This window comes from Heteronotia binoei, chromosome 13 (assembly GCF_032191835.1).
Source record: "Heteronotia binoei isolate CCM8104 ecotype False Entrance Well chromosome 13, APGP_CSIRO_Hbin_v1, whole genome shotgun sequence".
NCBI lineage: Eukaryota > Metazoa > Chordata > Lepidosauria > Squamata > Gekkonidae > Heteronotia > Heteronotia binoei.
Window position 1 is genome coordinate 34,708,353 of NC_083235.1, and position 22,924 is coordinate 34,731,276.

At 43.9% G+C, this 22,924-nt stretch overlaps 1 protein-coding gene across 1 annotated transcript in view; it reads right to left on the reverse strand.

Annotated features, from left to right (window-relative positions):
* Positions 1-336: 336 nt before the first annotated feature.
* The window catches only part of LOC132581760 (keratin, type II cytoskeletal 4-like), a 170,797-nt gene continuing 148,209 nt past the window's right edge, over positions 337-22,924 (reverse strand). The window contains exons 2-9 of the mRNA XM_060253163.1: positions 21,804-22,018; positions 19,955-20,015; positions 17,772-17,867; positions 16,427-16,591; positions 14,229-14,354; positions 10,176-10,396; positions 3,698-3,732; positions 337-989 (exon numbers count right to left, since the gene is read on the reverse strand). Coding sequence (XP_060109146.1) covers positions 658-989; positions 3,698-3,732; positions 10,176-10,396; positions 14,229-14,354; positions 16,427-16,591; positions 17,772-17,867; positions 19,955-20,015; positions 21,804-22,018 — 1,251 coding nt within the window. The 3' untranslated portion in view covers positions 337-657. The remainder of the gene's footprint in view (positions 990-3,697; positions 3,733-10,175; positions 10,397-14,228; positions 14,355-16,426; positions 16,592-17,771; positions 17,868-19,954; positions 20,016-21,803; positions 22,019-22,924) is intronic.

Genomic DNA, 22,924 nt, shown 5'->3' on the forward strand with positions numbered 1-22,924 from the left:
TAAAATGGTGCTATTATTAGCAATGACACCTTGGTTAGGGGAGGAGTGGGTCAAGGACCAGTATATTGCGTTTAACACACATAATTGCTCCAGAAGTCCGCAAAGGTGCAAATGGTGTAATGAAATTTAAGTCAGAGAAGACTTGACCTTAAAGTCTGCAATGCTGAGTGCAAGCAGAGTCCTACGGAGGCCTGTGGGATTCAAGTGAGGGTAACTCTGTATGAGATTGCAAGATAAAACCCTAGAAACAAGAAGGCCTTGTAAACTGGGATGATTTGAGATGTGGAGTTTAAAAGCGAAACACAGATCAAAAATGAATTTCCAAAGGAAGCCCAATCCAGCCAAAATGAACCATCAACTGCAATAGGTGAAGAAAGAGCATGTGCTGAACTCTGTCTCATTGAATTTAATAAAAATATAATGTGCTTCATGTTGGATAGATTGTGCCCCCCAACATTTGCAAAATGGCAAGGGTGGTCTGCACCTTTGTCCAGCTGGTCATGTGATTGTGTAGGGGAATTTTTGTCATCATGTCATTTTTTTGTCCCTAGAGGAAAGGCCACTGGCTTGAAGGCTGGCTGTTGCTGCTGGCTAGTAGAACATAACAGGAGCTTTCCTAGAAAAGGCAGAACTTGATTGGTTGGTCTTTAACACTTTTTATCTAACTGCTTTCCTGCTCGATGATGAGGTTGTGGAGACATATTTTGTGCTGGAGCTGCCTCCCCCTCCGACGCTCAAGCCCCCTCCATAGCTGCGTGAACTTCCAGAACTGTAACCGCTCCCTCCACCGGCAGTGATCCCACTACCAACACCACTGCCGATACCAGCACCACTGCCACCACCTCCGCCACCCATTCCAAAACCATAACCGCTGCCGCCGCCACCACCACCACCACTCAGACTAAGGCCTCCGCTGCTCATTCGTCCTCCTCCGCCGCCCCCAAGACCGTAGCCGCTTCCGCCGACAGTAGAAGAGCTGCTAATCACAGCTGCAAGAAAAGCAATGTTGTTACTGAAAGAGCCTCCAGACCAACTTCCAACTTACTGCTACTGTTCACAATGCCTTAAAGATAAGGTCAAACTCATCCAGTTCAGCATCCTGTCTATTGTTCCAACTGCCCTCTTTGGGGGGTTTTGATTTGTCACTTAAGTTTTTTTTTCAGATGTCTCTGACATTCTGCTTTCACAAACCCAAACTAGGCATGAAATGGAATAGCTGAAGGGTTGCTAGTTAGCGTTGTCAGATACAGGTTGGAGAATTCCTGGAGATCTGGGAGTGGAGCTTGGGAAGAACAGGAATCTCAGCTTGGTATAAGGCCATAGAGTCCATTCTCTACAACATCAATTTTTTCCAGCAATCTGTAGTTTGGAGATGAGCTGTAATTCCAGGGGATCCTCAGGTCCCCCCTAAAGACTGGCATGCCTATTATCATTGGGCCTGGAGAAACCTGTCCTGTCCCTTTAATGGAAGCTTAATTGGATATTATTTACCAGGTGATTAGGATAGCAGTATTAATTGTATGGATCATCTTGCTTTCGCTGCAGGGTCTTCTGCTTTGTAATCTATTTTCTGCACTGTTTATAGTACACCTTGCTTTAGATGGCTTTCTGTTTGGATTGTTTTTTAACTCTGCGGGTCCTTCTCTTACTGGATTGTTTTTTTAATATCTTGTATAGGTTGATTTTCTACATATCAGACTGCAGGTCTTGTGCTGTTTTCTATATTTTGTTAATCCACCTTGAGTCTCAATGAGAAAAGCAGTCTGTAAACAAAGTTAATCAGGGCTTTTTTTTGTAGCAGGAACTCCTAGTAGGCCACACACCCCTGATGTAGCCAATCCTCCAAGAGCTTACAGGACTCTTAGTACAGAGCCTACTGTAAGCTCCAAGAGGATCGGCTACATCAGAGAGTATGACATAATATGCAAATGAATTCCTCCTACAAAAAATGCCCTGAAATTAATTAATTAATTAACTTTCATTAAGCCTGAATTAAACTTTTGTCCAGGCCTGTCAGAAAATCTAGCTGTAATGCTGTGCCTTCCTCTTACCCTCCCCCATCAGAAGTTTTTTTTGGGGGGGATAAGGTAGACTGAGCAGATTCAGTAAGACAGCCCCTGATTCTCTTTCTCTCACAGGCTGGATTGACTTTAAAGAGACCAGGTTGTCGAGTACTAGACTGTCATCTACTACTGTGCCTTTAACAGAGCCTTGAATTGCACCCATCACCACTGCTTCCCTAACTTTTGGCTCCTTAAAATTAGTATTAAAACATCAGGAGATCCAAACACAAATCTTTCATGTCATGCACAGTGAGCTCCTGATTAGTGTCATTTAGGGTAGGCATTCCACTTCTGAAAGGAAGCCTTCTTGCCTTGTATAGCCTCCTTCCTCCTAGGTAGCTGCTGCTAGGATCTACTTAAGACTTCGACCAATTTCCCACTAGCATTGCTCTGCCTGAGGCTTCTGTCCCCCCGCCCCGCCGGCTCAAGTGATCCATTTCCCATCAATTGCTCCATGGGTGCATTTTGAACTGTGGCAACCTCCAGTTCCCTGCACCATTTTTAGATGCTGTCTTTTCAGAATTTCGTTGCCGCACAGAGAATTGGAGTTTGGCACAGCTCAGAATGCACCCGCAGAGCAACTGGTGGGAAATCTATCACTTACTCTGAGGAAAACAGAAGCCTGGGGGTGGAGCAATGCTAGTGGGAAATTGATCTCTTTGTATCTTTTCTCTTCCAGTGTATAGCTGAGCTTTTTCTTAGAAGGGTTTCAAATAAGCTTCGAATTCTCCTCACTGTGTTCAGTGCTGCCTACTCCCAAGTCGAATGGCACCTTGTGAGTTCTAAAGAAATGTGACCCCCATCTGTCCTTGCTTACAGCCTCCTTTAAGCAAAAGTACTCTCCTTTCAAATTAAGTGTCTCTGTATTGGGACTTGGGAGGAGTTTCCACATTTGCATTGGATATGACAGAGCATAAGTCAAATGTCTGGGTGGTCTGACTACACATCTCTCTCCAGACGCAGGGTGATGTCAAAGGTTTATTTGTTTTCATTCTCTACTCCAGTATTCTAAGGCCCATAATATGGTGCATTTCCATAACTTAGTGCTAGAGCACCTGCTTTGATTGCAGAAGATCCCAGGTTTGAGTTCTGGGCGTCCCCAGTTAATGAGATCAGGTAGAACATGGTTTTATGGGCTTATTCATTGTGCCTGAAAATTTCAACGCTCTCTCCCACTTCCACAATTTAATAATACTCGGAAGAGGCTGAGGGTAGTAAAAACCTGCCAGCTGCACTCTGCTGTGCCTTCCAGCCAGAAACCTAGTGCAGTGGTTGAGGAGGGGAGCAGAGTTCCCCCCTGGCACAGATCCCACAAAGATCTGCATTTTCTGAACACAAAAGGCTCCTGCTCAGAAGTAGGACTCTACAGGAAAGGAAGCCACATCATTGCTAGCAGGGCTTTTTTAAATAGAAAAGGCCCAGTAGGTACTCATTTGCATATTAAGTCACACACCCCTGACATCACTATTGTTTCACATAGGGTTTTTCTGTAGAAAAAACCCAGCAGGAACTCATTTGCATATTAGGCCACACACCCCAGATGCCAAGCCAACCGGAACTATGCTCCTGTGCATTCCTGCTATAAAAAAGCCCTGATTGTTAGTCATATTAAAGAGATCACTTAAAATACTTACATATGCTCACAGGAGCGCTGAGTTCCCCAGACATCCTGGAAAAAAGAGAGGAAACGTTGTCCAAGAGTCATCAACCCATTCACAAATGTTAAGAATAAACCTATTATGGTTCCTTGCACACAGGAATCACAAAGGCCATTACAGTTCAGGCCATGAGACCTTGTGCTGGCACGACCAGACACTTGGTATTGAAAAGTGCTATCAAGTCACATGCGACTTACAGTGACTCCATCAAGGCAAGAGGTGCAGAGGTGGTTTGCCATTGTCTGGCTCTGCCTAATGACCCTGGACTTCCTTGATGGTCTCCCATCCAAGTACTAACCAGGGCTAACCCTACTTAGCTTCCAAGATCAGGCCAGCCTGGGCCATCCAGGTCAGGGCAACCAGATAAATTTACATAAATGACTCTCTTGGAAATCCTCTTGGGTACTAAATCTACAATCTTTGTGAGCTTCCACAAGGTCTAAGGCTTGCAACTTTTAGAACAGGCCATGCTCTTCTGCCTTTACCAGCAGCAGGATGCGTAACTATTAAGGCAATAAGATCTTATTAGTTGGATTAGGGGAGGGATGGTGGCTCAGTTGTAGAGCATCTTCTTGGTAAGCAGAAGGTCCCAGGTTCAATCCCCGGCATCTCCAACTAAAAAGGGTCCAGGCAAGTAAGTGTGAAAAACCTCAGCTTGAGACCCTGGAGAGCCACTGCCAATCTGAGTAGACAATGCTGACTTTGATGGACCGAGGGTCTGATTCAGTAGAAGGCAGCTTCATATGTTCATATGCAGATCACAATAGGCTTCTCATATGGATCAGCCTGCCATTAAAGACACAAGAGCAGTGAGTGACCCCATATGCCAGAGTACATGATGTCTGTCAACAATGCTGTCTTCCTCCAGGGAATAGTTAACAAAATGATCTGCTTCAAAAGGTACTTCATTTCACAGCAAAACACCCAAAGTACAATTCTGGCAGGGGCTTCTGGTCCCCAGCCTTCATGCTTGACAATGTTTAATCTCACTTCCCCAACAAAGGTTCACTGTCTGACTCCCACAAACCAAGCTGCTATGAAAGGGAAAATGAGCAGGCTGGGCTTGTTTGTTTCTGGCCACTTGGCAATCCTCTTCAAAATATGAATTTCAAATGCATGAATCTACAGCACTGCCCAGTGATGCATAATAGATCAGGACTGGAAAGTTGTTTTCACTTCAGAATACATTTCGGAGCCACTAATGGGACAGGAAGTTCAGTTGAAACTGGCAAAGTTAGGCTGCTTCCTACCCCCCACCCCTGCATTTAAATGAAAATCTCCTCCTCTTCCCTTCCTTCCAATAGATTCCCCCTATGCTGAGGAACATTTGTTGTTCTTTTAGATTCAAAACAGGTTAGAAACAAAGTACTCCATCATGCAAAGCATACTTCATTTCTCAAAGGGACTGTGGCTCAGGGGAGAGCAGGAGTTCCCAAACCCCAGGCCATGGACCGGTCCCAGTCCGTGGCCTGTTAGCAACCGGGCCGCAGAGTGAGGCAAAGACCTTTGCTTACTCCTCATATAAAGACCCCGATGGGGGGGCAGGGACAGGGTGCGGGCATGGGGGCAGCCTGGGGCAGCAAAATCCCCAGCACCCCACCCCCACCAGTCCGTGGAAAAATTGTCTTCCACAAAACAAGTCCCTGGTGTCAAAATGGTTGGGGGCCATTGGGGTAGAGCATCTGCTTGACATGCAGAAAGTCCATGTTCAATCCTTGGCATCTCCAGTTGAAAGAGCCAGGTAGGAGATGATGCGAAAGACCACAGTCTGAGACCGTGAAGAGTTGCTGCCAGTCTGTGTAGGCAATGCTGACCTTGGTCTGATTCAGCATAAGGCAGCTTCATGTGTCCATATGTTAAAGGTCTCTGCCCCAGGATGTAACAGTTGTCACTAGTTTAGACTGGTTTAAAAGGGATTAGACAAATCCATGTGGAATAGATCTGTTGATAGTTATTAGCCATGAAGGATCAATGGAACCTCTATTTTAAACAGTGTACCTAGAAACACATGTTGCTGGGAGAAGGGCAACAGGAGGGGGCACCGCCGCCAACACCTTCATGTCCTGTTTGCATGCCTTCAGAGCCAGCATGGTGTAGCAGTTAAAGTTTCAAAGCAGGAGATGCAGGTTCAAACCCCCATTCTGCCACAGCATATTGCTAGGTGACCGAAGGCCAGTCACATACTTTCATCGTAACCCACTTCATAGGATTTCAGTGAAGATAAAACAGTGAGGAAAGGAGAATGATGTTGTGAGCTGCTTTGGGGAGAAAAGCAGGACAAAAAAATCTAAATACATGAATATCTGGTTGATCAGTGTGAGAAAGGGATGCTTGATGAGGTGGACCACTGGTCTGATCCAACAGGACTCTTCTCATGGCTGCAGGGATCACTAGATGAAGAACGTCTTATAGTGCCATGAAAAACATGAGACCTCCAATCATGACTGGGAGATTGCCCTGCCCTTGCGAAAGGTGCCTTTCGATGTATTGACTGAATGGGAGAGAAGAGCACAGACTGGCCTTGAGCTTGCTGAAAATCATGTGAAGGAGCATGACTTTGAGGGACTTGGGGTTCCATAAACCACATCTTATGCAATAGAATAAAGTTAGAGTCCAGTGGCACCTTTAAGACCAACAAAGTTTTATTCAAGGGATGAGCTTTTGTGTGCAGGCACACAAAAGCTCATGACTTGAATAAAACTTTGTCAGTCTTAAAGGTGCCAGTAGCACACAAGAAGGGTGCTTGCACACAAAAGCTCAGGTATAAGCTGAAGGGAGGGGGGAGGAGGAGATGGAAAGCAATCTACTCCCATCTCTTTTGCCTCCCATCCCTTCTTACTCTGTCGCCCCTTCTCTGATTATCTACCTCATATTTCCCCACTGTCTCAATTTTCCTTCCCAACAGCTGCCTTCTTGACATACCTTGCCTCCCTCTATCTTTCCCTTTTCTCCCCAGCACCCCCCTCCAAGACACAACACTCACCCACAGCAAATTTCTAGCACCAGTTGTATTTTCCCCCACAACGGGCCTTATTACTAGTACCTTGAATTAAACTTTGTCGGTCTTAAAGGTGCCACTGGACTCTAACTTTATTCTATTGCTTCAGACCAAGATGGCTACCCAGCTGGATCATGTCTTATACAATTTGCCCTGTTCTTTTTCCAGTTGTGATTCCTGTCTTTGGGGATTCTGCAATCACAGCCACAAGCTAAGAAGGACTGGTTTCTGTGGCTGCTTCCCAGCTGTAGCCTTAATTGTTTCCCACAAACCTGGGGTGGAGGGTGCACTAGTCTTACACAGCAGAGCCAGTATTTCACTTCCGAGAGAACCGGCCTTTCGTGATGGTTGTCATTGGGTAGTTTAACCCAGAACCTCAAGGAAAACATTTTGTACCAACTGGCTGTTTTGTAATGAGGGTGGTGTCATCACCACCAATCTCTCTCTCTAGTCCCTACCCCAGTTGCAAAACCCATTGCTGGGATCTGGTTAGAACATTAGATTAAGCTGGCACTACCATGGTGCAATTGTCTAAGAGCTCCCTCAGGTGGCAAGTGTGCTTTTATGCATGCTGGAAATGCCTGGCTCCTTTAATTCCGAGCACACTGGGTAGAGAAATCAAAGCCATTCGTTCTACCTCTTTTAGATAGCAATGCTTATCCAGGGTGTAAGCCTCGAATCCTTGAGGGCCAGGGTCAGTTTGAGGCTAATGAATAAAATATTACTAGAGCCAAATGCTTATTTATATGCTATACTTACACTCTGCCTCTTCTTACCCCAGATTCTCCTCTCCTCCATTTTATTCTCACAATAATTCCCTTGAGGTAAATTAGGCTGAAAGTGTGTCACTGTCCAAAATAGGGTTGCCAAGTTCAATTCAAGAAATATCTGGGGACTTTGGGGATGGAGCCAGGAGACATTGGGGGTGGAGCCAGAAACAAAGTTGTGACAAACATAATTGAACTCCAAAGTGAGTTCTGGCCATCACATTTAAAGGGACTGCACACCTTTTAAATGCCTTCCTTCCATAGGAAATAATGAAGGATAGGGGCATCTGGTTTGGGGGCTCATAGAATTGGGCCCCCTGGTCCAATCTTTTTGAAACTGGGAGGGTGTTTTGGGGAGAGGCACCAGATGCTTGGTGCCTCTACCTCAAAAAACAGTCTCCCCTCAGCCCCAGATACCCGTGGATCAATTCTCCATTATTTCCTATGGGAATGCATCTCCATAGGGAATAACAGCGTTCCCAGCAGACATTTCCCTCCCCACCCCCTGCCCGGTTTTCTGATGAACCTGAAGCGGCAGGAGGGTCTCCAAACCGGGGGATCCCCTGCCCCCATCTGGGGATTGGCAACCTTAGCCCAAGATCATCCAGTTCTGGCCCTGCTGGTGGACCTCCTGATGGGTTTTGGCCACTGTGTGACACAGAGTGTTGGACTGAATGGGTCACAAACCTAATCCAACATGGCTTCTCTTATATTCTTAACCAGGAAATAGAGAACCTAATTGCAGCAAACTCTAGGTTCCAGGATGAGCCCCAAGAGTATCTTGGGGGATCCTGTTTTGTTTAAAAGAATGTCCTGTATGGAATCCTTTTTCCCTCGACAATGAAGAACCACAACCATCTCCTTTGTACTTGGGATTAGGGATAAGGTTTGTAGCAATGGAACTGCGTCCCTGGCTCTCTTGAAGTCAGTGGCATTATTATTGCTATTCATTGGTCCTAGGATTTCAGAAGAATATTGTATTAAATGCTAAACAGAACAATTGCAATTAGATATGTATAATGACTAGTAAATGTGGAGCGATTGATAGGCATGCAAAATATGCATACCTCTAACTTCAGTTTACATTCCACCCTGTATGACAAGTTTCTTAGCTAATCTGAATGCACATAAAATATATGTGCAGACTTCTAAGTATGTGAGTGTGTGTGTGTAATATTCCTCCTTTTGTATAACAAGCACATTTCCAAAATATGCACATAGATATTGGCTGTTCTAAATATAAATGTACCCATTAAATGTGAGACATTTCTGCCTCATAATAGCATCACTATGTATTACTATGCACAGAGATTAATGCAGAAAAACATTCCCCATCATCACTAGAATGATTCTCCTACATAATCCCAAAATGATCAGTTCAGTTTTTATTACAGCCCACAAGCCATTTAGAAGAGGGGAAGCACTGAGCAACTAACTCCATATTTTATGTGTGTGCAAACTCACTGCTGGAATCCATTCTTAACCATAGGGTGTGTTGCCATGAGAACACAGAATGTTTATGACTAGTCTAATTTCTGGAGAGGGAGGGGAAGCTTAGGGACATAACATAGGTGAAATGATTGCCATAAAACAGGAGTGGACAAACAGGCTCCCTCAGGAGGTGGTGGGCTCTCCTTCCTTAGATGGTTTTAAACAGAGGTTAGATGGCCATCTGACAGCAATGAAGATCCTGTGAATTTAGGGGGAGGTATTTGTGAGTTTCCTGCATTGTGCAGGGGGTTGGACTAAATGATGGAGGAGGTCCCTTCCAACTCTATGATTCTATTATTCTGAACTGTGGCTTGGGAGCCACATGTAGCTCTTTCACACACATTGTGTGGCTCCCAGAGGTCAAGGCTTACTCTCAAGTGAGCATTCTTAGCATTGGGACTTTAGTCAGCCTCTGAATGTTGACTCCTAGGTGGGTGACTATTTCTACCCTGTGTGAAGTGGGGAAAGACGAGGAAATAGGCAGGCTTGCAAGTTCTTCTCCTCCACTACAGAGATCGCCCAAAGACCTAAAATGGGGAATGAGAGCTCAAGAACTGAGGGAGCCACTGGAAAGAGGAACAGAATTAAAGAGAGCTGCACAGGGTCCCCCCTTAGTTATTTAGCCTTTGTAGGAGCTGTTACTTACTAACCTTGGTGTCAAGGCAAAGAGAGATGCATAATGATGCAAATGGTGGCCAGTGATTTATTTATATTTATTTTATTTTTAGCCCACCATTCTCATAGAACAGGCTCAGGGCGGGTTACATCATAAAACATTATATGGTACATGTGTGCTTCCTTCTCCCACTGGTGCCAAAAAGTAATGCCCTAACCTTTCCCTATGCTGGTCTTATAGAGACTGTTATTGCCAGCCTTTGTTTTTTAAAAAACTCTCTTAACATGGTTGTGTTGTAAGGCACATACTTATGTATTTTATCTTTCTGTGCAAAAAAAGTATTAATTTAATGAAGACTTTTGTGCAATATTTGTTCATATATTGTGGCTCTCAGACATTTGGCATTTATTCTATGTGGCTCTTACGTTAAGCAAGTTTGGATAGCTTAAAGATGTAATTGGAAAAAAATGAATATAGAGATGTCAATAATTACTGTGATTGGATTAGCCATAATTCTTCACTCACATGCATATAGATTAAATAGAATAAAAATATCTCTGGATACTCTTTGATAGCACTTACCTGCATTCTTCTCCTTCCAGCAGAGTCCTGTAGGTAGCGATTTCAACATCAAGGGCCAGTTTGACATTCATCAACTCTTGGTAGTCTCGCAGCAGACGTGCTAGCTCATCCTTGGCACATTGCAGGGCATGCTGCAGCTCTGTGAGTTTCACCCTGGCATCTTTCAGGGCCAACTCTCCTCGCTGCTCAGCATCTGCAATAGCTGTTTGGATATTGCAAATCTGCAGCAGAAGAAGAAAAGAGCTGAGAAAAATCATCCATATGGGAGATTACCCAATAGATGGGTGTTCATTTCCCATATGCCATAAGATGGGATGTTAACACACATATTGATTTTTCAAGCATCTTAGTTAACCAGCTGTTTCACTTAAAAATGGCAAACAGATGTTCCAAATCATGCATGTTCCAAATGTTGGCCATCCTCGTGTGATTGGATTGTCCTACTATTGGTTTTTATGTTCACTTCATGTTACCAGCTCGGTGTTTCTTTTGTTATTAATTATAACCAGGGGTCGTTTTGTAGAAAAATAGGTGGTGGAGCTCATTCATGGATTGTTATGCAGCTGCACCTACTATTCAATGGACAAGGTGGGGAAGAGGAAGGGGAACCATCAGAAAGGTTCAGAAGCTGCGCTCCTGTGAGCTCCTGCTGAATTCAAGGTCTGATTATAACAGTTATGAAAATGGGGTGTTTCATAATTATTGTAATTCATAGGAAAACAAAACAAATCCCCCAACTAAACAGCCTATAATAAAAGACCACAATTTGCTTTCAATTTGTTCTGGTTTCTATTGTTATTGCAGTCTCTGCCCCTGTTCATTTTTACAAGTCTGGCAGGATTTTCAATCCTGATAGATATGAGGTGGTATTTTGCCTTCCTGTCTCCTCCCAGTGCCTGTCTGGCTGTGTCCTTTGCACACTGCAGTTGCCCTTCTTGCCAGGGCCGGTGCATGGGAGTAGGCAAAGTAGGCAGTCGCCTAGGGCGCCACCTGGCCTAGGGGGCACCACTGGGCGCCCGCTTCCTGACACATGACTCTGGCTCCTGACCACTATCACCTTGTCCTCTCCCATCACCAAGCTGCCCTCAACAAAGCCAAGCCACCCCGCTCTCCCCGATGTGTGACTTGGCCTCCCACCTCATCCTATCTGCCACCCTCCTTCCTGACATGGCCGGCAAGCACGTATTCTCAGATTTTTTTTACATCACATTTTTTTTTGAAAAAAATTTAAATTAAAAATCAGTACATTAAAAATGTGAAAAGTTTCGAGTTTGGTGCTCTTCAATTTCTCTATATTTTTTTTAATAATGGGGGGGTGGGCTAGTGGACAATTTGCCTAGGGCACCAGAAAGCCTAGCACCTGCCCTGCTTCTTGCCAGCTAATTCTCCAAAAGTTATCCCCTGTCAAAACATATGTGCCTCAAGGTCCTCTTTCTTGGGTCACAGAATGCCTTGCCTTGTCAGTCTGCCTCTTCCTCCAGCTACTGTTTTGTTTTGTTTTTTCAAGCTCTCAATGGCTGCAGCACTGTCTGTGTTATTGTTTGCAGGGCTTTCTTTTGGAGCAGGAACTCCTTTGCTTATGATGTACCCCTGATGTAGACAATCCTCCTAGGGCTTACAGTAGGCCCTGTACTTACGGTTGCCAATCCCCAGGTGGGGGCAGGGGATCCCCCAGTTTGGAGGCCTTCCCCCAGCTTCAGGATCATCAGAAAGTGGGGGGTGGGGGGAGGAGAGGGAGGGAAATGTCTGCTGGGCACTCCATTATTCCGTATGAAGACCGATTCCCATAGGGTATAATAGAGAATTGATCTGCTGGTATCTGGGGCTGGGGGGGGGGTGTTTTTTGAGATAGAGGCACCAAATTTTCAGTGAAGAATCCAGTGTCTCTTCCCCAAATACCCTCCAAGTTTCCCAAAAAAAATGGACTGGGGGCCCAATTCTATGAGCCCCAAAAGAAAATGCCCCTATTCTTCATTATTTCCAATGGAGAGAAGGCATTTAAAAGGTGTGCAGTCCTTTTAAATGTGATCGCCAGAACTCCCTTTGGAAGTTAAATTATGTTTGTCACAACATTGCTCCTGGCTCCACCCCCAAAGTCTCCTGGCTCCATTCCCAAAATCTCCTTGCTCCACCCCCAAAATCCCCAGATATTTATTGAATTGGACTTGGCAACCCTACCTGTACTACAAGCCCTGAAAACTCTTGGAGGACTGGCTACATCAGGGTCTGTGTGGCCGAATATGCAAAGGAATTCCTGCTACCAAAAAAAAGCCCTGATTTTTTGGAATCTTTCCTACCAATTATCCCATGGACTTTAATGTATAACATTAGTACCTTTCATTGCCTCAAAAGGGGGTGGTGATGGTGGTATTCTATCTGCCTGAAATTTGGCATTGGGAGTTTCCTCACAGAATACTACAATTCTATCGAGTGGTGTCCAGTTAAGATTTTTTCAAAAAAAGCATTAAGTTACAGACCCAAGAAATGGGAAGCGTCAACTGAAACCAATGGGAAATAATAATGAAATAGGGTTATGAAAACAAAACGAAACAAAATTAAAAAATGAAGCAAAGCCATACAAAACAATCAATAGCAAAACAGTCCCTTTTGGAAATAAAAACAAAAATGAAAGAAACAAAGCAAACTCCCATATACAAATATATGAATTTCTGTTTCACTTGTATTACAGAAAAAATGTTGCCATGTAATATGAAAGAAAGTTGCAACCCTTGGAGGAATTCCTTTATCGAAAACCTGGGGTATTGAGAATGGTTAATTCTAGAGAAGGGCGGGGACTAACTCATACATAGTCCACCCACTTATTTGCCAAGCCTAGTATTGTCTTCTCCTATGCACACTTACCTGCAGATAAGCATAACCAAACATAGTTGAATTCAGGCCTTTTTTTTTTGTAGCAGGAACTCCTTTGTATATTAGGTCACACACTCCTGATGTAGCCAATCCTCCAAGAGCTTACAGAACTACTGTAAACTCTTGGAGGATTGGATACATCAGGGGGGATGGCCTAATATGCAAAGGAGTTCCTGCTGCAAAAAAAGCCCTGGTTGAATTTACTTTTGAGTAGACATGCAAAGGATTGTGGATGAAACATTAGGGAATTTGTGAATGGATCTCATCAATGGTTATTACTAGTAAACAGCAGCTGCTGAGAGGCCCAGTGTGGATCAGGGCACACCATGGGTGGAAATATGTTAATCCTTTCCGCCATGCAGTTTCCCTGTGTTCACATGCAAAGCCAGTGAGATGCAGTGATTTGATTGTAACTGGTGAAATCCCTACTGTTGTCATTAAAATCACTGGGAGACCCTGAGATGGTCACCTTCTTTCGGCCTTAACTATCTCACTGGCTTGTTGTGAGGCTACAGTGAGGGGAGAGGACCAGGTAGTTTCTTGGGGTCGAATAATGAACTAATTAATAAATGCACTTATGCTATTTACCAATAAAAAATGCATGTGAGAACCATCCATAGATCATCCAGCATCTTTATTTATTTATTTTATTGGATTTATATCCCGCCCTCCCCGCTGAAGCAGGCTCAGGGCGGCTCACAACAGTAAAAACATTTGCAGGTTAAACATCTTGTGAACATTGGCCATAATTTGTCAAGTATAAAGACACAGTGTGGTCCTCCCAGCTCCTGAGATCCTGGGGATCTCAGGAGCTGAAGCTGTGAACCTGTGCATGCTAAGTATTCTCTCTGCTCTTCAACCAGGGTCATTTCTGCTTAGGAAGTAGACATACAAGATATACAGTAAATATATTTTCAGATATATACAGATCAGGGCTTTTTTGTAGAAAAAGCTTAGCATGAGCTCATTTGCATAATAGGCCACACCCCTGGCATCACCACTGTTTCACACAGGGCTTTTTGTAGAAAAAGCCCAGCAGAAACTCATTTGTATATTAGGCCACACCCCTAATGCCAAGCCAACCGGAACTGTGTTCTTGTGCATTCCTGCTCAAAAAAAGCCCTGATACAGATACATATATACAAGAAACATAGCTGTTGCTTTATGGGAAATGACCCCTACCTGCTTCTTCACATTTTCAATTTCTGCTTTCAGCCTCTGGATAATCCGATTCAGCTCAGCAATCTCATTCCTGGTGCTCTTCAAGTCATCACCATGAGTGCTGGCTGTGCTCTGAAGTTCCTGGAACTGTAATGAAGACATTATTAGGAATTGAGTTAGAATCATAGAATCAAAGAGTTGGAAGGTACCTCCAGGGTCATCTAGTCCCACCTCCTGCACAGTGCAGGAACTTCACAAACACCTCACCACACACACACACATACACATCCCCAGTGACCCTCTTCCATTCCCAGAAGATGGCAAAACCCTCCAGGATCGCTTGCCAAACTGGTCTGGAGAAAAATTGCTGACTGACCCCAAAGTGGCAATCAGCATTCGGAGTTATTCTAAAGGTTTTGGATATGCAAGCAGAGAGTGTTTTCACACTGTCTCCTATCTAATGGTGAGGTCCAGGGAACATGCTTGAGGTGACTGTGCCTTGCCCTTCCCTTGATTTGACCTCTGTTCAGGCTATGGTAACATCCAGGCTGGGAAATAAGCTCTACAGGGGACTGCCTATCAAGACTGTTTGGAAACATCAGCTGATCTATGACAAAGCTGCAATGCTGAACCACAGTTATCGATTGAATGCATTCTGCCCATGGTTCAAGAACATTATTTCAGAATGTGATCCTGGGCACAAACAAGTGCAGGCCTTGACATATAAAACCATCAACAATTTGAGAGCAGGGTATCTCAAGGACTGCCTACTCCCATGTGAACTTGTCCCTCAGCTAAGGCCTCTGTCAGTGGTTTCATAAGTAATATGGGTGGCTATGGCTACCAGGAACAGGGCCAGCTTTGTGATGGCACCTCAGTTTCAGAATTCCTTCCCAGGTAGGGTTGCCAACCTCCAAGCTGGGCCTGGAGATCTCCTGGAATTACAACTTATTTCCAGATGACATAGATCAGTTTTCCTGAAGAAAACTTTGGAGAGTGGACTCCATAGCATCACACACCACTCAGGTCCCTTCCCTCCCCAAACTCTAACCTCAAATCTCCAGAAACTTCTCAATCCAGAGCTGGCAGTCCTACTTCCCAGTGTCTATTAGACTGATGCCTATATTGCCAGATGCCAGCAAGGAAAATGTTTTTTCAGGCTTTGAATAGCTTTTAATGTATTTCTTGTTAAGCTGACTTAATTTAGTGGTTTGCTTTTCTACTAATTTACTTCCATATTGATTTACATTTGCGATTGTTTCTAAGGCATATCATGAGCTGCCTTGAAAGCCAAGGACCAAAGGAAGAAATATAAAAATTATTAGTTCATAAATAAAAGAAACAACAACATGTCTGCACCTGCTGGATAGTTAGTTCCCAGAGTCCTCCATACTGCAGTGTGTGTAGTGGTGTGAATGTTGGACTAGGATCTGAAAGACCCAGGTTGGAATCCCCATTCTGCCATGGAAACTTGGGCTATGGCTCAGGGGTAGAGCCTCTACTTGGTATGCAGAAGGTCCCATGATCACTACATGATGTTTCCAGTTAAAAGGATAAGGATGCAGGTGATGAAAAAGATCTCTGCCAGAGACCCTGCCTGAGAGCCACTGCCATTCTGAGCAAACAATACTGACCTTGATGGACCAAAGTTCTGATTCAGTATAAGCAGGGCTGTCCCTGTCACTAGGCAAACTAGGCAAACTGCCTAGGGCACCAGCCTTCTGGGGCACTCCCATGTGAATGGTGACGTTATCAGTTTGGGGAGGGGAGGGTGCCAGAAGTTAGTCTTTCCTAGGATACCAGACAGTCTAGGGCCAGCCCTGAGTATAAGGTAGATGCATGTGTTCATGAACCCTTGAGGCAGCCACTTTCTTGCAACCTAACCGAACTTGCATGTTTGTATGGAGGAGGAGAAACAGATGTACACCATCCTGAGTTCCATGGAGATCATGTGAGATAAAAAAATGCAATAAGTAAATAAGTAAGCAAGCAAGCAAGTAAGTAATTAAACAGAAGTCTAACAGTGCAAAATTCCTAGAGGATAAAAACCCTGACACAGCCTGAGCTGTTTTGTAGAATTTGGTTTAGAATGAGAAGATCAGCATCACTTGAGTTGTCTTGTGCTTCTCTGTGCTTCCTTATCAGCTGAAAAAAACCAGCATCCCAGGTCTAGACCATATTTCTCCCACTTCATGCAGTCACACAAACTGGTGCCTTACCTTGCCTTGGTACCAAGCTTCAGCCTCAGCCCGACTCCGGTTTGCAATGTCTTCATACTGAGCTTTCACGTCAGCAATGATGCTGTTGAGGTTCAGGTCTCTGTTGTTGTCCATTTGGAGGACAACGTTGGTGTCACTGATCTGCCCTTGGATCTGAGCCAGTTCCTGCCGGGTAAAAAAAAATAAATTGAGAGGTGATCATTTGTTCGTTGTGATGGCTCAAAGGAGAGGTTCTGGTTTGTGTCTGAGTAAAATGCCATCAAGGCTCAGCTGATTTACAGCGACCCCAGCAAGGGGCTTTCAAGGCAAGCAAGTAAGCAGAGGTGGTTTGCCATTGTCTTCCTCTGCAAGGTCTTTTTACGTGGTCTCCCTTCCAAGTACCGAACTGCTTGGCTTTGGAGATCTGACAAGATTGGGCTATCCCATGACACCTTCCCTCCCAGGTTCTGGTTTGATGGTTTCTCATAGCTACTTAGTGGTCTGTGCTCAAAAGATCATACTACCCACAGTTAGCTTAATTCAAGCAGAGCTTTGCCTGATATCTGAACTGAGCCATACAGTGCCTCATTTGTCACTGAAATAAACATGCAGGTATCCTTGGGTGTGTGCATTTGCAAGACTTGTGAAGGGCTGCTTGATCAGAGTAGCCGGGGTCTGCTGCCCTCCTGCATCCCACTCAGTTAAAAAATTTCCACTTTCTGATTCCCAGAAATATTCAGAAGCAGTGTAATACTAACTCTAAATACTCCTGTTGAGAAAAAAAAAGCCTCTAATAGATGGATGGGAGGCAGCACGATCATACATTGCATGATTCATTCCCAGGTTAAGCTACCTGACAGGCCTCTGAAATATCACATTCGAGAATCTGAACAGCAGTTCACAAGGCTGTTGAGGCGCCAGTCACGCTTGCTCTTTATTCATAAAAGTGAGGTTCTCAGTGATCCCATCTCTGCAAACTGTGATGCAAGGGCTATGAGATGCAATGCAAGGACTTCCAGTCTCTCTCTCTCTCTCTTTCTCTCTCTAACTCTCAGCTTAACTGACCTCACAAGGTTGTTGTGAGGATAAAATAGGGAAAGGGGGAATGATGTTGTATGCCACTTTGAGTCTTCATTGGGAGAAAAAAGTGTGGTATAAAGAATTAAATATCTAACTAACATCAGTCAGATTCCTATCTGTACCCTGGACATGGATCTTCATTGTGCTGACTGCTGTGGATCGAGATTCCTTTGTAGAATGCTACAAGGATGATCAGTGTAATGGGACTTAGAAATAATTTGGTGGAAAGTTTTTGTAAAATAACATTTTTAAAACAAACAGGAGAATGTTGAAGTTAAGCTCTTACCGCTTCATAGAGGGCTCTCAGGAAGTTTAATTCATCTGTCAAGCCATCTGACTTTGCTTGAAGCTCTACTTTGTTCATGAAGCAGCCATCTACATCCTGAAATAATGTAATGGATTTGTATTCTGTTAAAACATTGCAGCAGCAGCAATTGAGAACATAAGAAGAATTCTGACTGAATTGGATCGAAGGTCCATCTAACCCAGTATCCTGCTTTCAGTGGGGGGCAGCCAGACACTTCTTGGCATTCATGAGCAAAGTCAAAAGAGGACTGGCCATTCTCTTCTGTTTGTCCGCAGGAATTTTATATTCAATATATACTTCCTCCATACATGGATGTTCTTATGAGCTCTTGTAGAGCTACTGAGTCCTTCATAAGTATTGCTTCAATAATCTTTACAACAATCCTGTTAGGTCAGGGGTGGGGAACCTCCGTCCCGAGGGCCGTATGCGGCCCTCGAGGTCACTTGGTGTGGCCCTCGGGGATTGCTGAGCCGAACCGAGCCACGTGGCAGCCTCTCTGGGGCTTGGCTGGCCAGCAAGGATCGTGGGACCCAGCCGTGCTGCGCAGCAGCTTCCCCAGGGCCAGGCAGGGATCACAGGGCCCAGATGTACTGTGCGGCAGCCTCCCTGGGGCCTAGCTGGCCATCCAGAATTGCTGCAGGGCCTAGAAAAGTTACTGCCACAGTTCAGTTTGCACATGATTATCCAGATTGTCATCGTCAGCCTTTATTAGCATAAAAGAAATCAGTTATACAGAATAAAAGGATTACCAAGTATACAGAATAAAAATTACTCATACAATACAAAAAGTACAGTTAAAATTTAGAAACATCGTTATCAATGAAAACTATGGCTACAAAATCCTTTGGCGTATCATGGTGGCCAGAAAAATGAACTTGGCTACTATTTCAGTGTCTTTCAGGGAGTAACCACTCAGGAGCCTACAGACTTTTAAGGCATCCGAACAGCCTCCTGATTTCTCCAAAATGGGATGCAGTAGAGAGTTATGAAGATGTGAAGCTGTAGTGAGTTATGAAGCTGTGAAGCTGCCCCCCATGGGGGGCAGGGATGAGGGAGTGGCAAAAACCCCAGTGCTACCCCCCCCCCCCAGTCAGTGGAAAAATTGTCTTCCATGAAACTGATCCTTGGTGCCAGAAAGGTTGGCAACTGCTCCGTTTAGAACAAAGGACAGTATGCTAAAGACCCTGGATAATCTCTTTGTTTAAACTGGGGGGTGAAGTTATTGGTTTAGTATCTTGTGAGCATAATTCTGCAAATGCTGTATATCTTGTTAAAATTCAATAAGAACTGAGAATTGGGGAAAAAATAAAATGTGGAAGCATCTTCTCTGGTTGCTATTAGTTGGCCACTACCAATGGAGACAAGTATCCATTAAAAGCAGAGTGCAGCTTTGGCCATAGCAGAGGACTGAGAATTCAGTCATCTAGAGAATGGCCAGATGACCTCCAAGCTGAATCTCATTTTCTGTTCTAACACCCCCCTTCCCCACAAGAGCTCAATCAAAAAGTTATTTCATCCTGGAAATAGAGCTGTGAGAATAAATATCTGCTCTTTTGCACTTAAGAATCTTTCAGTAAAACAGGAGTCCATTGTTGCTTATCTAGAAGTCACTCACCTATAAAAGAACTTCAAAGAGAGAATCCAGAGGGTAATTGCTGAAGTAGCATTCAACAAAAAGTTCAATACTCTCTCCTCATCATGCCTCAGCAATGACCCATCATTTCTCACTTAAGGGCTAATATCTTAGCATGTATAACCCTTTACAGATGTTACTTGATACAGCTACCCAGTGCTAGACCAATTTTGTGTTAATTCTACTTTGCCTATCCTCATCACTCTAAATGGGTTGATTATTATGGGATATTGTTTGGAACGGGCCTTCCTTTGTAATATATACCTTTTTCTACACACACATCTTTTTGTTGTCTGCAGCTTGAAGTATAAATATATTTGCCTAATGATTGAACACTGCATGCATTTGATGAAGTAATTCCTTCATCAAATTCACGAAAGCTTAGGCTGGAATAAATTTTGTTAGTCTTTACAGTACTGCTTGACTTGCTTTTTTAAAATTTTGCTACAACAGAGTAGCACAGCTACCAACCAGGAATCTAGCATCTTTTTAGTTAGCCATGAAACAGTTTTAAAGAACAGGTTGTTACCTTCTTGATGCCAACAAAATCATTTTCAGCCACTGTGCGCTTGTTGATTTCATCCTCATATCTGTTAGGGAAAGAAATGCAAAAGGACTGTAAAAGAATGGCAAGAAATGCTTTATTGCGTTTCTACCTCTGACATTATAATCTAATCTATATTGTGTTTTCTGGTATCCCAACTCTTTTATACTGAGCTTTTACCCAGTCACTGCCAGCTAGGACAAACTGTTACCAGTTTCATAGAGACATTTTTGTTAGCCCACTTTGTTCTCACAAAACTCACAAGGGATGGGAATATATTAAGAGGGCAATGACATTTGTACAGAAACCCCCATCTCTGAGATGACATTTCACCCCGGTTTTCCAGCCATCCAATCCTGTCACATCAAGAGTTTGCCCCTTCCTAAATTGATTTGAACCACGGCAGAAATGAAATCCCTAACCAGAGGAGGTGAAATGAAAAGAAAGGCTTAGAACTTGCAGTGCTCAAGCAAAAAACATAAATGGATTTAGCACAGTTCTACTTGCGTATGGTCTTCTGCAACACCATGCAATAAATAACACGCTTTCAATCCACTTTCAATGCACTTTGCAACTGGATTTTACTAATGAAGTGGGAAAATCCACTTGCAAATGGTCGCTGAAGTGGATTGAAGCTGCATTGGCTCAGTGGTAGGGCATTTGCTTGGTAAACAGAAAGTCCCAGGTTCAATCCCTGGCATCTGCAACAAAAAAGGGTCCAGGCAAATAGGTGTGAAAAGCCTCAGCTTGAGACCCTGGAGAGCCACTGCCAGTCTGAGTAGACAATACTGACTTTGATGGACCGAGGGTCTGATTCAGTATAAAGCAGTTTTTTATGTTCATATGTTCATTATTTAGCATGTGTGGAAGCGCCCCTAGTGCTTTCCTTCCTGTATCTTACAGTGCCCAGAAATTGCTTTAAAAAGTGTGTGTTGGGGGAGGGGAGAGAACTATGTTTAACTTTGTACAAATGGACCAGGACAAAGTTTTTCTGCTTGCATAAGGGCCTAGCTCATGTGGAACTCTTCCAGTGAATCTAAGTCAAATTGGTGAGAAGCTGCATGAAGTAGACCTCATAACATGGCAGTAGGAGTTGTGTGCTTGGGTATACCCTGTTGCAGAGATCAAGTCCATCATTTATGGGAATCCTATAACAGCTGTATGAAGTTTTGTAAGAGCTTAATTCGATTGCCTAAGGATACAATCCATTCTACTTGAAAGAAAGTCCCATTGCTCTTTCTGAACAGAACTGCCTTCATTGTGAAGAACATTGTAAGGAAGTTTCTCTGGCACCTCTTAAACATTCTCTTAAATGGGATGTACAGTCATGTTATATATGACATTAATTACAACGCCAAGATTTTATTGCTCTGTTTCACAATTTTTACAGTCCTTTAAATACTTGTTCTAAGTGCCCTCACTTCTTTAATGTGTAATGAAAGCGCCTCCAGTCTCCACCACAGGCTGGACTCCATGCCAGAACAATCAAGATATCATTGCCTGATATAAAGCCCTTAAGGCTTCTGCTCCACCCCTGTCTCACTGCTGGATCGACATGTATCATGATAAGGACTGATCCATTTCAGGTGTTGGGGGGGCGGTACCAACATGTTTAAAACAAGCACAGCAGGAAAATAGATGGGCTACCTCTTTTCTCCAAGAAATACTTATTTTCTACTTATGAGGAGCATCCCCCCACCTTCCAGGGAGTCTAAAAAATGGGATTCCATCTGCTAGCTGTCTGAGATGATACAGTCCAGGCTTACCACCCCAGGATTCTACCACCCACTATGTATCTTGATCAACTTCCTGCAGCTTCCCCAGGCCCACTTACTTCTTTCGATAATCTTCCACAAGATCCTGCACATTTCTCAGCTCTCCGTCCAGTCTTCCCCGGTCGTTCAGCAGGGAATCCAGCTGCCTCCTGAGGTTGTTGATGTAAACATCAAACATGGGCTCAATGTTTATTTTGGTGGCCGTGCTGCCATGTTGCTGCAGAAGATTCCATTTGGTCTCAAGAACCTTGTTCTGCTGCTCCAGGAACCGCACCTGAAATCCATCAAGAGACACTTAAGTAGCCTCAAAAACACACATGGAACCAAACTGCATAATGCTGAATGCAGAGGACTTCAAAGCAATACATCTATGATGAATTCACAGTAGCATTGTGGTGTCCACTGAAGGAAACAGGCACACTATCTCCCATCTAAATTCTCTATGTATCAACAGTAGCCAAGACTGACACATGTTTGAATGGCTCGGGAACCACATCTCAGAAGAGCCACAAGTGGCATGTCACCTGAGCCACTGAGTGAGTAGCATCCCTGGGTTAGAGTATTACACTAAGAATGGAGAGACCGAAGGTCAAATTCCTACTCGCTGAAGCTTGCAGGGCTAGTCACTTTCTTTCAGCATAACTTAACTCACCATAAAATCACCTCCATGCTTGAGAAGAGACGGATAACAGTGCCTCAGTCAATTATTCTCAGCATTCCACAGTTAAGGATGCATCAATCTACAATTCTTATATAATTATTTCCTTCTCTGTTCCTCAACCCAGAATTGAGCCCAAACAAATAGAAACCATAAAAACTAAGCTTATTATTCCTGTTTGACTGCTGAGTCTGTTAAACATCTTCATTATGCTGTATGCAGTGTTTCCTCTAAGCTGAGTTAGTGTAAGCCAACTCAGTTTTTTAGTCTCCGGCTCACACATTTTTTTGTGCAAACTAATTTGTGCAGAAGCTCACAACTGTACTGCCAGTAGTTCATGAAGCAGAATTTTTGCTCATAAGACCCCACAGCTTGGAGGGAGCATTGGCTGTATGATCATTTACTGCTCATCCTCCACCTATATGTATAGAATAGTGATTTCCATTTTTGTTTCTATCTCTGTCTTGACTCTAACTGGCCTTTCCTGGCAATTAAACACCCCCCACAACCTCTCTCTTCCTA